The sequence below is a fragment of the Sebastes fasciatus genome, chromosome 4 (genome assembly GCF_043250625.1).
Source record: "Sebastes fasciatus isolate fSebFas1 chromosome 4, fSebFas1.pri, whole genome shotgun sequence".
NCBI lineage: Eukaryota > Metazoa > Chordata > Actinopteri > Perciformes > Sebastidae > Sebastes > Sebastes fasciatus.
The window spans coordinates 32,511,387-32,526,883 of NC_133798.1; the positions used below are offsets into that span (position 1 = coordinate 32,511,387).

The 15,497-nt window shown below is 39.1% G+C and overlaps 2 protein-coding genes across 11 annotated transcripts in view; one reads left to right on the top strand and one right to left on the bottom strand.

The window, feature by feature from the left end:
- The window catches only part of tmtc3 (transmembrane O-mannosyltransferase targeting cadherins 3), a 31,786-nt gene extending 28,339 nt beyond the window's left edge, over positions 1–3,447 (bottom strand). For all 3 annotated transcript variants that reach the window (XM_074633681.1, XM_074633682.1, XM_074633680.1), the window contains exons 1-3: positions 3,350–3,447; positions 1,325–1,538; positions 417–635 (exon numbers count right to left, since the gene is read on the bottom strand). In XM_074633681.1, the coding sequence (XP_074489782.1) occupies positions 417–635; positions 1,325–1,513 (408 nt within the window). In that variant the 5' untranslated portion in view covers positions 1,514–1,538; positions 3,350–3,447. The remainder of the gene's footprint in view (positions 1–416; positions 636–1,324; positions 1,539–3,349) is intronic.
- A 335-nt stretch (positions 3,448–3,782) lies between these two features.
- cep290 (centrosomal protein 290) overlaps positions 3,783–15,497 on the top strand; it is a 42,594-nt gene continuing 30,879 nt past the window's right edge. For 2 of the 8 annotated variants that reach the window (XM_074633683.1, XM_074633687.1), the window contains exons 1-17: positions 3,783–4,395; positions 5,192–5,269; positions 5,464–5,533; positions 5,631–5,677; positions 6,224–6,358; positions 7,623–7,676; positions 7,873–7,893; positions 8,918–9,064; positions 9,382–9,564; positions 9,761–9,850; positions 11,666–11,788; positions 12,297–12,317; positions 12,488–12,611; positions 13,507–13,679; positions 13,984–14,146; positions 14,265–14,365; positions 14,458–14,524. In XM_074633683.1, the coding sequence (XP_074489784.1) occupies positions 4,291–4,395; positions 5,192–5,269; positions 5,464–5,533; positions 5,631–5,677; positions 6,224–6,358; positions 7,623–7,676; positions 7,873–7,893; positions 8,918–9,064; positions 9,382–9,564; positions 9,761–9,850; positions 11,666–11,788; positions 12,297–12,317; positions 12,488–12,611; positions 13,507–13,679; positions 13,984–14,146; positions 14,265–14,365; positions 14,458–14,524 (1,702 nt within the window). In that variant the 5' untranslated portion in view covers positions 3,783–4,290. Of the gene's footprint in view, positions 4,396–5,191; positions 5,270–5,463; positions 5,534–5,630; positions 5,678–5,749; positions 6,080–6,223; positions 6,359–7,622; positions 7,677–7,872; positions 7,894–8,917; positions 9,065–9,381; positions 9,565–9,760; positions 9,851–11,665; positions 11,789–12,296; positions 12,318–12,487; positions 12,612–13,229; positions 13,363–13,506; positions 13,680–13,983; positions 14,147–14,264; positions 14,366–14,457; positions 14,525–15,497 lie in introns of those variants that run through there. The other 6 variants (XM_074633685.1, XM_074633688.1, XM_074633684.1 and 3 more) reach the window with 5 other exon arrangements.

Consider the following 15,497-nt stretch of genomic DNA (forward strand, 5'->3'; position numbering starts at 1 on the left):
TGTTGATGTTATAAGCAACAGATGATTGATTTCCCCCTCCCCTATTCAGTGTAGACATGTACAGCTTGTACATATACACACCTAATTGTACATGTAGGACCTCAAAACTAGGTTTGCTTTTCCTGTTAATAGGAGCACCACTGAGGTTTGATCTGGTGTATTGACTCTTCTATTTTTTGCGATGTATCTATGGGATAGTTATACTTGACATAGTCAGTGTTATTCCTCTAATGTTTGAATACACAGTCTTAGATGGATGCCTGTGAACTAAGGATTGTCTTGACATGTTGATGGTTTGAAACATACCAAGAATGTTTTGCATCAATTTAACACAATAATATTTACTGTTATTGTCTGCCAAAACACACTGTACATTGCATACATGCATTGCCTTGACCTTGTAAATGAACACTTACAGCTTCACTGTGGATGGGGTGCACAGCAAACAGCAACGCTGCCACCAAGCCGGAGGTCTTGTCCAGGAACAATCGGCACACTCGCAGGAAAAGCACACATACTACGGCGTGTAAAACAACATTGAGCAGATGGTAGGAAGCTGCGCTCAGCTCAGTGAAGAGGTAGTTCAGTCGGAAGGTGAGTACGGTCAAGGGTCGGTAAGATTTATGGCTCCGCTCCTGTAGTTGAACACAGACAATATACCGTCAGTTGATGGATCGAGTGACTTTACAGGCTGACAAATGTTTAGTGAAGCTTTTGAGTGATACGTCAAATCAATCTTAAAGTCAAGTAAATCTGAGGAGGCTGCAAATAAATTCCTTCAAATTAAACTGGACTTCATCGACCTAAATAACACCGCTAATAAACCACCTCTTAAACTAGATGTATATGCTTGAGAAATGCCACTTCAGCTTTGATCAATAAAGTTTAAACCAGGGCTAGGTGATATAGACAAAATCAAATATCCTGATATTTTAAAACCAAATACCTCAATATAGATATTGTGACGATATTGTAGGGCTGACCATTGGTGCTTTCATAAAATATTTACACCATGAGATTTTTGATAAATAATCATCAGTAATGTGGATATAATGTCTAAGTGGGTAAAGGTAAATAATAGAACAGCTAGAACAGTCTGGTACGTTCAGAAAAGTACATCATTTTACTGTAATACAGCCTTTAAAACCAGGAAAAAGACCACACTTATGCCATATTACATTACAATTTTCCAAAATCTAAGACGATATCTCTTCTCACATAACGATATCAATATAATATCGCTATATTGCCCAGCACCGAGTGTAAACTAATAGTCAGCCCGTACTGATAAACCACAGGTGTGTGTTATGGACCATGACTTTACCTCAGACATGGGTGTTCCCCAGAAGTCATTGAGGAACAGGTTGCGGAGAGGCGTTGCGGGCCGTAGGTCCTTGTTGTCAAGGATTGCTGAGACATCATCAAACACAAAGCCGCACGACAGACTGTTCCAGTAACATCCCACCACCAGTCCAGTCAAAAGTAAAATCTCCTTCCATGACACGACAGCCATGGCTGACCAAAGCCGTCATTGATCACTATACAGGAAAACAAAGAGGTTTGACATACATTAAAGGTCCCGTATTGTAAAAAGTGAGATTTCCATGTCTTTTATATTATAAAGCAGGTTTAAGTGCTTTATAAATACTGTTAAACTATCAAAACATTCTATATACAGAGAAATACACACAGCCCGTATTCAGAAATTGAGCGTTTGAAACAAACCGTTAGGATTTCTGTCTATTTGTGATGTCACAAATATATAATATTTATACCATTACACGGTTTTAAACATAAACATTGTAAATGTGTCCCAGTTTATTTCCTGTTGCAGTGTATGTAAATAACATCAGCTGACAGGAAGTAAACATGGACCCAAGATGTTGCCTAGAAATGCAATTCCGTTGAAATGCACTAAAACGGAGTGTTTCAGACAGAGGGTAAATACAGGTATATTCAGGCAGACAGTAAGAGGAAAACAATGTTTTTTTGAACATTACAGCATGTAAACATGTTCTAGTAGAAACACAAAATACAAGTATGAACTTGAAAATTAGCACGATATGGGACCTTTAAAATAAACTGACACCTGCAGAACAGGCACCTTGTAGATTAGTTTCCTGATTGGACTTGCAACCATTCAATCATACCAACAATGCAGCTCTCCATAAGGCTTGGTAGAGCAAGTTTATAAAACAACCTCCTACAGTAAATACGTTACAATAAGTAACAATCACAGTTCTTCTATTATATTCTTATACTTCTTGTCACAATACTCACTCACCGTTATAGTGGCTTAGAAATCTGTGATGGTGACACTTTTACTACCCATATGATCTATCTTTCTATTTTATTGATTGGGAAGTCTTATTCTAGTCTCAAATTTTGGATTAAGATCTGGCAGATACCCGACAAATAGAGCTACGGGTGGGGATATTGCTCCACAGACAGACTCAGGACATCCTTTGTCCCCCGAGCCATCAAACTGTACAACACCTCTCTAGGGACAAAGGAGGATGGTCTGCAGGACAGATAATAATGCATACAGTGCACTTTCATAGACTAAGCTACAGGAGTTACCCTGCACTATACTCATTTTTAACTGTCTCTTCTGCACTATATTCACTTTTTTAATAGTCCTGTATCACAGCTGTTACCCTGCACTATATCCAGCTTTAACAGATTTTCTTCATCTCCTTGTATTTTTATATCTGGTATATTTTTTGTACTTTGCACTACTAACTTTTTACTAACATGTTTTGCACTATGGACTGTGATGCTGGAAACTTGAATTTCCCTCAGGATCAATAAAGTTACTATCTATCTATCTATTGATTGATTGGGATGTCTTAATCTAGTCTCCAATTTTGGATTAATATCTGGCAGATACCACACAAGTAGAGCTATGGGTGGGGCTATTATTAGCCCACATGCTGAAGAATCCAATAGTCTAGCTAACCGGTTCAGTAATATCTGGCTGCAGAAGCACTGGAGGGTGGATCTTTGACAGCAATCAAAAAGCCCATTGCTAGCTAATATTACCATCTTTAAATAGAGATCTAATGGCAGGAGGTGTTTAAATGGATAAAACATTGCTATGACGCAATATAGAAGTACAAAAAGCCCCAAAGAGCATTACTCTGACAGTTTCAGACTGGCTGCTGCAACATAGCCAGCTAGCTATAAAGCAGCTAGTTAGTTAGCTAATGCTAACTAAGGTTGATACCATCCCTTTTAAACGGATATTTGTAGGTCTTTCTTGGATTCCCTACCTACTGTGTCTTATAAAAGGACAGACGGTGATTGCAGATATGATATCTAAAACTCTGAAGTATGAACAGTTACTCACATTACAGTGTAAACAAGTCAGCAAGCGGCATTCATCCACTTATGAGAGCTAACGTTAGCCTCAACACATCAGCACTATCACTTCCGGTTCAGAGGAATTCATACACTTATTTTATTTTATTTATTTTTTTATTTTTTATTATTTCAAAATGAAAGTATACATAATAACAGCAGAAAACATTTACATACAAAAGAAGCATTGCAAAAAAATAAACAAAGAGCTGTGTCAAACATAATAGGACAACAGAAATTAAAACAAAACCAACATAAAATAAAAAAAATAAAACACAATAAAAAAATAAATAAATACATAATAATAAAAAAAGAGCACAATAGAAATGAAATACAACCAACATAAAATAATAATAATAAATAAAAAATGCATCCGCTTATGAGAGCTAACGTTAGCCGCAACACATCGTCACTATCACTTCCGGTTCAGAGGTTCCGGGCAAGTTAAACGTTAGCGTTAGCTAAGCTAGGCTAGCTGCTTTTTGACAAACGCCAAATGTTTGCGACCAATACCAAGTAGTTGAAACGCGACTTATAAGTAGTTAGTGGTAACGTTATATCCGTCGTGTCTCTACAGTTTAATAAAGTCCCCTATAAGGGTCCACTCATCGCTTTTTTACTAGTTTTATGTCGCTAGCTCAATTAGCTAACAAAGTTGTTACTAGTGACAACGGTAACCTAGCAGCCGAAGCATCACACCATGGCAACCTCAGGATGGCTGTTTACCGTCGTTTTAACTCACCAGTAGCCTATATTTACCATCTACTTTCACCAAAAGGGGCACATTTTGAGGCGCATAGCAAATGTTTAGCCACAGCTTCCTGACTACAATGAGCTGGCCAACCAGCTAACACTAGCATTGTGCAGCTAGTTATCACTTAACTTGCTCAATTCCTGGTTAAATCTTTACAAACGACGCATGTGGCCAAGATGCCTGCTGCTCTTGAGTGGGATAAAGTGACGAGAATTGACCCTGCGAGTCTCTTTGAATGTGAAAAACACCAACTGGACGAGGTCATCGACATGTTCGTTTTGGTAATTGCCATCACTTCACACCAGTATCATCAATTAACGTTACAGCTCAGATTTCAGCTCAGTTGCCCAGCCACTAAACTGGTTTCAAGTTACAAGTTGAGTACAGTTGTGTGGTACTATGTGTTTAGCCCTGGCTACTTTCACAAAGAGAGACTACTGTCCTGCTGATCTGAGATTATTGTTCAGGGTATTATAGCTCCTTGCTCAGTGGCTTTGTCAGCAAAATGTACTCCTCAGATTGTTTTCCTTTGACTGCCCACTGCTTATAAGATAAGATAAGATAAGATATTCCTTTATTAGTCCTGCAGTGGGGAAATTTGCAGTGTACAGCAGCAAAGGGGATAGAGCGAAAAACAAGAAGCATCAGCTAACACATTAAAAAAGAGCTAAACAAAGTGTAACAAACTATGAACCATTTAAATAGAAGGAAGTATAAAAATAGGAGCAGTATATACAGTATTGACAATAAACAGACTATTAACAAAATTGCACAAGTGGAAAATGATATTGCACATTGAGGATGAATGAATGAATGAATGAATGAATGAATGAATGAATGAATGAATGAAATTCCACCTGTGGTCACTGCTGACCTGGATATCTCATATAGTAGCCTTACATCTGCAGAAAGTTATTGTTGTGTCATCTGAACATGTAGCTGTAATATATATTTTCATGTTTTAGTTCCACCTTTGTCACTGTTTTGGTGCAGGTGCTGTATCAGAATATTATTATTATGAGTTCAAATGACTATGCATTTTACCATTTTTCACTTTAAACTATGCTTTTCATGCAGACGGAAGAATGGGAGGTGAAGGATAAAGCTCCGGAGAACATTATTCAAGTCCTCCGAGTGTTTCAGACCCTATTGAAGGTGTTCAATATTATTATTATTGCTATATTCTGATCTCTCTCATACAATAAGCAAGAATATTTTGTTTGTAATTACTAACTTTTTCACATTATTAACCTTGATATGCTATTTTTTGGGCATATGATGCTTAAAATATTGCAATTAAAATAATATATGTTTGTCATGTAATTGTCTTCTCTCCCTCTGTCTGTTAGATTAAGGATCAGGAAGCTACTATTTCCTCCGACTTTGTCGAGACCATTGGTGTGAAGCATGCCAAAACTGGTTAGTGCATAGATGGAGTTTGGTAATCAAAATGTTTTTAAAGTTTTACTAACAAAGAGGGCTGTATACGTTATTGGTCATGTCTTCTGCATTGTAGAAAATGAACTCCTCGCCAAGGTGTCAAGGCTGGAACAAGACTACAAGGTAATGCTTTTCAGCATATGCCTATACACTGTATGTCCGCATGCTTTCAAACTGTATGTCACATTTTGTACGTTACTCATTGAGCTGTTCATTTCATCACTGAGATGAATGTCAGTACCATTATAAATGTGGAAAAGAAGCATTAATGTGTCTAACTGGAAATGTGGTGTTTTACTTCCGGCAACAGTGCCAAATCTTTTAGCCAATCATAGAGTGTAACCCTGGCAACAAAGGGATTGGTTGTGGTGACCGCTGAATGACAGCACCTAAGAAGATTACAGCTAATTCCTTGCATGCTCACAGCCATCACTTCTAGTTTCAACTCGATTAGTATTTTCATTTTTTTAAGGTTTGTATGTAATCCGATTTTGCACTCCCACAGTTTGTCACGCACAGAGAAAGGTAATCCTTGTTTTAGGACTTGTTAGTGACCGTGTATGCATATATTAGTGTTGTGAACAGATGGAGGTGATGGGAGACTAAGAGCTTTCTTGGTGGGGGTTGTTTGGGTGTTTGTTTGTCTTGTTTCCGGTCCATACGGCTCAGTACTCCGGCAAAGGGCCAGACACCCGCTTTCTGAGAGATGAGATTCGGCAGCTCGAGACCCAGCTGGAGCAGAGGGAGAAGGAGTTGACCCAGATAAAGAAAGAAATGGGCAAGGAAAAGAAAACAATTGAGGAGGTATGAGCACGTTACCCATAATTCCCACGCATATAACAGGACTACGGATTCAGTATTCAGTCCTGGAATGACCTTCACATATTAGCTCATTAGTTAGAAATTGGTCTAACTAATGAGCTTGACACAATGTCTAACATTAGCTAGTTGTGCTGGTATGTCCTTGTAAGTACATGCTATTTTTGTCCCTTGATGTTATTCATGGAAAGAGATGGTGCCATTGGGTTTTATTGAATGGCATATATTTATATTTTAATATACTCAAGTAATAAATAATTTGTTCTAACAAAGAATGTTCAATTAAAAACTAACATTTTGTTGAATTGAGTGGTTCATTACAAGTAACACATTTAAAGTAGCAGTAGGCAGAATGTTTTTGGCATCATTGGGGAAAGAAAACATAATAACCTTTCAACATATTGTAATTCAAGTGTTCTGAGAGAAAACTAGAAGTCTGCACCTCCTCATGGCTCTGTTTTCAGGATTTAAAAAATCTAACTTGCTACAGGAGACTTGGGCCAATCACAGGTCATTTCAGAGCGAGAGCGTTCCTATTGGCTGTTCATTCAACAAAGGCAGCTGTCAATCACTCCTGAACTCCGATCAAATGGTCAAACTAGGCAGTGCTGATCAAATATGAATCAATATTTTGTTACTCTGATGCCTATTTCTCGCATAAAATGTTTTTAGAAACATCTTGTAAGGCAGGTTTAGCTGTTAAATGGGAAAGTTTGCTCCGGCTGGTGGGCGGTGCTTGGTATTTCCTCAACTGTTCTCAACATGGCTGTTGGGTCACAAACTTTCTCATTTTACAGCTTAACAGTAAACAAGATTTTTCTGAAAACATTTTAAGCGAGAAATAGGCATTACAGTAACAGAATATTGATTCATATTTGTTCAGCAATGCCTAGTTCGACCGTTTGATCAGTGTTTGCGAGTGATTGACAGCTGCTCAGAGACGGCAGGCTCCAGATCAGCTCTGATTGGTTGTTTTCCTCCAGTCTGTGAAATCTTGCAGATGCTATTAGGAGCACCGGAGGACACAGAAGCACATGATTTTTTTTCAGATTATCTTTCTCATGCGTTTTTATAAAAATAACTTTTTTTAATCATATTTGCTCCAATCTGCCTACTGCTGCTTTAATACACAGGTTAACACACTGGAGCAAGGCTATTGCCAAGTGCAAAAGTAACTTATGTATATGCATCTGGTGTGGTCAAACTCAAACTGTGTTTCTTCATTTTGTACTCTGGTTTGTTTTCCCAGTTGGTTGTGCGAGCAGAGGAGGCTGAGAATGAGGCCAAGAAGCTGAAAAGAGAGGTATGTGTTAGCTGGCGCTACATCACACAGATCATTAAAAAAGTTTCATTAATCGCTTCATCATCAGTCTGTCCACCATCTATTCTTACTCTCTGCCATCATTTGCTCATATGAATGCTTTCTCAAAATTCATCTTTTCATCTCAATTTCATCTTCAATTCATCTCTTTTCCTCGCTTTCCATTCCATTGGCATAGATAAAAAAGCTTAAGAAGAAGGTAAGAAATATAGGTAGTGAAGTAAAATTAGGTATCAGTTTGATCGTGTTTGTAGTTGTAGTGAGCCAGTATATGGAGTACATGTTTTAAAAATCTCTCTACAGATGGTCACTTATTGCACATGTTATGTTATTTTACCACAGCTTTTTATAGAACTCCATAAAAGGTTACAGCAAATTCACACCAGAGCAGCGGCGAGCTGCCAAGCAATGTTTATGAAAAGCTGCAGCGGCCGCTCCCGAGCTCAGCGAGTTGCTGCCGTTTGATTCTGCGGCGAGGTGTGGCCAAACAAAAGTTGGGAGAAATTTAACTTTTAGCGGTTAAGTGCGGCCAGAGAGGACCCGCAGCCAATCAGTAAAGATATCCTGTTACTCCTGTGACATGTTGACCTATGTTACAAAAAAATTCTTCCTGTCTGAAAAACATGAACATGCCTCTCGTGTGCGGGTTAGGGTTAGTCACAGCGAGCCGCACTTTGCCTCTGCCTGGTTTGAATTCGTGTAAGTGTGTGTGTAGTGTAAGGTGGCCTGTAAAGACACTGTGAGAGTTTATGTAGTATGTATATGATAACTAAGCATACAGACCAAAGAGGAAGGTAGAAACATGATACAAATAAATCAGCATTATAAGATGTATAATGGCCTGTAAGATGTCAGTAAATACTGAAAAAATGCACATTACAGCCCAAGGCAATGTCTTCAAAGTTACATGTTTTGTCAAATGAACAGTCCAAAACCCCCAAAATGTTCAATGTATTATATAAGATAAAAATATTTCAGAAGCTGGAACCAGATATTTTTTTCATCAAAAAGTGTTGAAAAAAGTATTAGATTATCAAAGTTGTTGCGTATTCGTTTTCTGTCAATTGAATGATTTATTACGTGACTAACAGTTTCAGATCCAAGCACAAGACAAATCTGTTGTTTATAATCAAATGTAGTGTCTCCAGATTGGTGTACAACCACAGGGCATTGGATCCAGTTCTTTTTCTGAGACTAATTCTGTCCTTCCTGCACCACAACAGAATGAGCAGTTCCAGCAGGATGTGGACTTCTATCGCGGAGAGCTGGACCAGAAAGAACCGATCTCATCCAAAGACGAGAACGCTGAGACCCAGAGGAAGCTCAACCTGGCCAACCGACAACTCTACCAGTGTTTGGAAGACCTTCAGGTACTTGGAAATCTATTTATCTACTCCACCATGTGGTGAATGAGTTAACAGACCATTACATGGAAAGCCGAGCAATAGTACGACGCTTTAGTCTTTGAGAAATATAGAACCACCGAGGACCTTGGCGAAAGGGAAAAAGTCTGTGTACTGCCAAAAACATGCAAGATCAGTGTTGTTTTCAATTGATAATTAAACATTTTACCATTTTTTTAAGGCTTTCATCTGTTTTTATGACCTGCTTTTTGCACCTCTGATGCATAGCATGTGAAAATATGCATTCACAAATTAAGTTTATTCTATTATTTGGTGTCCATTAGCGAGCGGAGGATGAAAACATACACCTGAAGACACAGAACGAGCAGATGCAGAAAAGTCTGGAGGAGTCGGTGAGGGAGATGGAGAAGATGACAGATGAGTACAACAAGATGAAGATTGTTGTGCAGCAGACGGATTCCATTATGGACCAGCTGAGGAAAGAGAGGGATCATGCAAAGCTGCAAGTAAGGAACCTCCTCAGTGAACTTCTTTGTTTTTCCTGTATTCTGTTCCCAACCTTTATCTGTGTGTGGTTTGTATAATATATAGTTCATGCTGAGATGAGTTATCATTTCACTCAAAGGTTATCACATACTAAAAGAAGAATGTTAATGCTATTATATACTCATATATATTATGGATTGTTTGTTTAATGTGCAGGTCAGAGAGCTAACAGATAAGATTCACGGCATGACTGAAGAGGAGGATCCAATTATGGCAGCAGTCAATGCCAAAGTGGAGGAGTGGAAGGTGAGTGTTAATCAAATGTCTGCAACTCTCAACAGTCGGTTAATATCTTTAAGCCAGATGCCCTTAAAAGATATTTGTAATAAAGGAGGGGAGAAGAATTTTAAACCTTTCGACCGCAGGGACAGGACTCTAAATTTTAGTTCCTCCCCCTTAAAAAAGCCCCTGTTTGGGGGGGGAACTACTTTTTAAAGGCCCAGGAACTATCTGGGTGAAGTTTGCTGTACCGAGTGTCACTGATTAATCAAAGACATCCCACAAGGCGGTCACAACTTCTGTACAACTTCAGTCACAGTGTAAGCAAGCACTGGTTGCCAGTAGTATCACATGGGAATCTCGTTTGGTTTTATTAACATTAAAAAACAATCTAAAGCCCCTTTTTGATCGCAGGAACTTTCCCCAGGAACTAGGAACCTTTTGAGGAACTCATTGAATTTTGACCGCAGGGACCAGTGTCTAAATTAAGTTCCGTGGACATTTTACCCCCCAAAAAGGCCCTGGTTGGGGGGGGGTACTACTTTCTGAAAGTACAGGGTGGGGGTGGGGTTTGCAGGAATGATCGTGGCCGATTGGTCAAACACACACAGCGCCGCTACTTCAACTTGTGTACCGCTTCATTCATAAAACAAGGAAGTACTGTAGTATCGATTTAGGAGGAGGGGAGAGCATTTCTCTTTGATAACATTAAAAGTAAAGCTAGGCTAAGTTAAACTTTGCTGCCGGCTTCCCAACTCATTTTAAAAAAGACAGAAAAATAAGAGAAAGAGAGAGAGCGGTCAGCGAGCTGAGAGGATGAGCGGTAACGTTAGAAGAGACAGACTGTGTGGCGATGAATGAGAGGGGAAAAAAAATTGTTTCACAGCAATTATGTTCTAAAGCACAAATAAATAACTATCAAACCCTCAACAGACGATTCACTGTGGAGAGAGACGGTTTTCCTCCTCTGCATTTCATTCATCCTACGTGCATCAGTAAAAACTATGCAGCAGTAAATGTCGTCGCAGTGAGACAAAACCTACATTTTTTTTTTTTTTCCGTGATTTTTAGATGAAACGGGCGGACACACTGAACTGCCGGCTGCAGACTGTGTTTACCGCTGCGATCACCAGCAGCCCTTGTCTCATGTCATGTTGTTTTCGCATATGTCAGCGGACTAATTTGTCTAATCTTCGCAGGTCTTTAGATCGCTATGGAAATGCAGACAAGGATGGGCTGAAGTTTTAGTTTCTTGAAAAGTAGTCCCGGGACTGAAATTACCAGGACCTTCTTGGTGGAAACGCAGCCTATGTAGTGGATTTAACAACTAAAACTAAACTAAAAAAGTTAAATACAGGGAGTGTGCGAGCAAGAGAAGAGTATCAATGCGGTCACATACTAAAAAAGGAAATAAAAAACTATGAAACACTCAGCAGATTGTCACTACACTGGAGACAGGTGTTCTGGCATTTCAAGTCTACTTTTCCACCTCTGCACATCTCCTGTGCAATATCCTTTCAAACATCATCGTCGTACTACTAAGACGAGGACTGTGTCTCTGTGTTATTTCAAACAAAGCTGATGTTTTTTTAAATGCATTATTGGACTTATTTGGCGAAACTTCACAGTTCTTACGAGATGACAGGAGCGTAAATAGGAATGTGTTCAAGGAACTTAACTTCCTTGATTTACTTCATTAGTTCCTGCGACTAAAAATCCTGTAAATGTGCACATCATCACACTTCTTTGCCATCATTAAGTTCGGCTCTATGTTGAACTATTCCACAGGACCATCATGAGCCTTCCATTTGTGTTGACATGATGTCTTTTCCTCACACACAGAGAGTGCTCTCTGGGAAGGACGATGACATTTTGGTGTACCAGCAGATGATCCGTGATCTGAGGGAAAAGTTGCGCTCAGCCCAGTTGGACATGGACAAAAGCAACATTATTGCCTTGCAGCAGGTTTGTCCCAAAACTTTGATATAGTCGGCACATTCAGAGCCTATTCCAACACAACATTTGTTATTAATGGAAAAAAAGTACTATAAATTTGTATGACATTAACATAGAATTGATATTTATTCATGTGTTTTTGAAAGGAAGTGTGCTGACAGAAATATTTGTAAATAAAAGCATAATTTTATTTAGTTCACAACATCATTACAGTAAGTGGTTATGTTTTAATATATCACAGTAATAGCTGCAAGACATAAAGATGTTCAAGAGTTAAAATTATTTTTGGTAAAGCATCATTAAAATATCCAAGACGAAAATACTTATTACAAAACAGAAAGTCATTGTGTGTGCATGCCTTTTATTTGTGTCCTTTGAAGCAGGGAAACCCTGACCTGTCATGTCATGTTATTCCATCTATCGGTCATTTTTCCTACTTTCTGCTTTCTCTCTCTGCCTTGACATGCTCTATCAACCTGTCCTCCCTTTCCATCTCTCTATCGCTGCTCTGGGCCAGGTCATATATGAGCTCTGCAGTGTAAGTTCCATCTCTTCTGCTCCTCTCAACCTCAGCTTCCCCATTTTTTGTCATTTCACTTCATATATTTCCTTAATGATGACAGTGCAGATGATTCAGTGGGCTACAGCTGTGCACATTCTTACACATGATTTACGCCTAATTTTAAATTGTTGGTGAATGTCTTAAAGGCCGTCCAAGAGAGAGATAATCAAATCAAGATCCTGAGTGAGCAGGTGGAGCAGTATACAGGGGAAATGGAGAAGCACACGCTGCTCATCGAGGAGCTAAAGACGTCCACGAAGAAAGACAGAGGTGGGTGGATCACTGCTTAAGACTCCTAACTGATAACCTTCATACCAAAGATAATTGTCATGAACTTAAGGTCAGACAATAATCTGTCCAAAATTATCTTAACACTCCCTTATTTGAGTTGTGACCACTACAACACATTTTCATCAGCCTTTATTCTCTCACTCGTGCAATGCAAGTACGGCAGGTTCAATATGGGCAAAATCTTCTATCACGATACAGGTAATTTCATATCTCGATCATGATATCACGTGTAGACTGTTTTCTGATAATTTAATACATAAATAGCCTATATGAAATAACCACATGGTGAAGTCCCTTTTTGTAAGCTCCTGTGTGAATTAAATACTTCAGTATTTTCTCATTTATTTGAAAACCTAAAACAGTTTCAAGTGAAATTATAGAGAAAAAATTTATAAATATTTGCGGCTATACAGTGACTTGGTTTACATGTATGCACACAAATATAGAGTAATCAGATTAAGACAATAGTTTGATTTGAATAAACTGGGGTATTCCCATAAGCAGAATTCTTATCAATTATTTTTACAGGTTACAGCTGATAACACCGTCATGGAAGCGTAACACCCACCCGCCGGTTCAGTGGAGTGTTGCTGTAGTTGTCACTGTTATCACTGTTAGCTATGTGCCGCTGGCTCAGCTGTCACCATGTTGAGAGCCGTGCAGAGGAAACAGATATGCTCCCAATCTCGCATTTAGCAGCTTTAACAAATTCTGTGGCTGTTAAATACAGGTGAACTTAAGTTAAGTATGTAAGTCTGCAAAGTTACTTATGTTTGTTATGAGGTGAACAAGAGGGACTGGCATGTAAATTCTGGAGCCCCGGATGTTCACTTTTGTCTGCATTTAGAGAAATAATTTCCTTTTCTTGTCCAAGGCCTTCCATCGGCCATACAGCAGAGAAAGACGGAAGAGCTGAAGTACAAGCTGGAAGCTGCAGAGACGAGAGCCGCGGACGCAATGCGGGTGGTAAAGCTTGCAGAAGCTCACGCTGAAGAAAAAGACAAAGCACTCATTGAGGCTTCAAACCGCATGAGCCAGTATGAGGCTGTGAGTCTACAAACACCCTCTCTTTCTCCTTTTTTAACTTTTGGCTTTTTTCTAAGAATTTAAAAATCCAAATCTAATTAGTTGAGACTTTCCAGACGCAAAGCTTATGTGTTTTTCCCCCTTGTCCATTGTCACTCTCAATAGACATTGAAATGACTGTGACTATGGTGTGATCAACACGCTTTTTTGGTCCACAAGCTAAGTGTTTGTCTTCCACCATGTCTAATCCTGGTCCACAAAAAGTGTGCGGACCAGGAAAAAGACGGCGTGTGTGAGTAATCACAGCTCTGTTTCTGTACAACAGGGCATTTATGGCCTGGAAGCAGCCATCGCAGAGATCAAAGAGTGTAAAAATCAGATTAAAGTGAGAGACCTTGAGGCAGAGGCCATAACCAAAGAGATCAACCAGCTTGAGATGAGAATGAATGACCTCATGGACGAAAACGAGGATTTCCGAGAAAAACTTGGTCAGTTCTTTTAAAAACATTTCTATTCGCTACTCTCGGTCTATTTAGACACCGTCTGACCTGGAGCAATGCAATTCATTTTACTTTTGTTTATTTGGTCTTTGTCGTGACGCTCAAGGTCTGGAACCAAAGCAGGAAGTGGATCTGAAAGCGTTCAGGAGAGCCAAAGATCTCAGACAGCGGCAGTACAAAGCAGAAAACCAAGTCCTCACCAAAGAGGTAAAGTGGGATTACAAAGGTCATAACCACTGCTTTTATAACTACCATGTTTTCTGAGCACCTCTCACCTCACTGCTTGATTTTCTTTCTAGATTGAACAGCTTGAAGAAGAGAGACTGGAGCTAAAGAAGCGAATCAGACACATGGTGAAGGAAAGAGGTGACCCAAAGATTTTGAATAAAAATTGAATAACACCAATTATTGTATTAACAATCTTTTGCCATGGTTTTTCCCTTAAGGCAGGACTCAACAATCAACTTTTGGTTGCCGACACTGAAAATATGGTTGCCATTTTTAGTCACCTTATACTTTGGGCTACTTCAGGGTGTTTCCATCTGTCTGTTTGATATTGTATCTCTAGTGCTATTGCTGAAAAAAAATATTTTCCTAACTTCTATTTTTCTGCACTGTTGTTTGACATACCGGTATGTCTGCCATTTGGGTCAAAGCATTTTCTTTCAATTACCTTTAGTGGTATCTAACCATGTTGCTATATGTGGGTTTATCATCTTTGTTTATGTTTATTTATTTTGCACAATTTAAGAATACACAACATAACAAAAAATAAATAAATAATAGACGGTGCAGGAAGAGGCAAAACACCCACTGGGCTTATCTGAAGCCTCCACCCTAGAGACAACATTAATATAAAGAAATAATATGTCTACATAATAGTGATAACAAACAAATCTCACACATCTCCACCAGGCTTAATCCTGGGGGTTCATGTGTTTGGTCATGTGTCTGTGTCTGTCTGTCCGCAACAATTTTTTTTTTAACGTCCTTCACTGCTAACTCCTCTCTTCTCTTAACGGGCCGGTAGAGGCCGCAAGTGATCAAGCCTTACCTAGTCATTTGCAGGCCACATTTTGGCCTTTTTTGTGGTTCAAAACTGACATCCATAGAAAAGTTTGATCTCACTTTGAATCGGAGCATCTGCAGATTAATTCCACACCTGATATGTTAGGCAACGTTAGGTACGATACAAGATGGATAAATGCCCGTTTTTGTTATCTTCGCCGACATATTGACTGTAAGCGAGCCGGGAGCGGCAATTGAGTGACATTCAACTCTTCTTTATTTAGAGGGGAGAGGGAGACACACCTGGCGGAAATCTGCTCTCTGCTAAGTG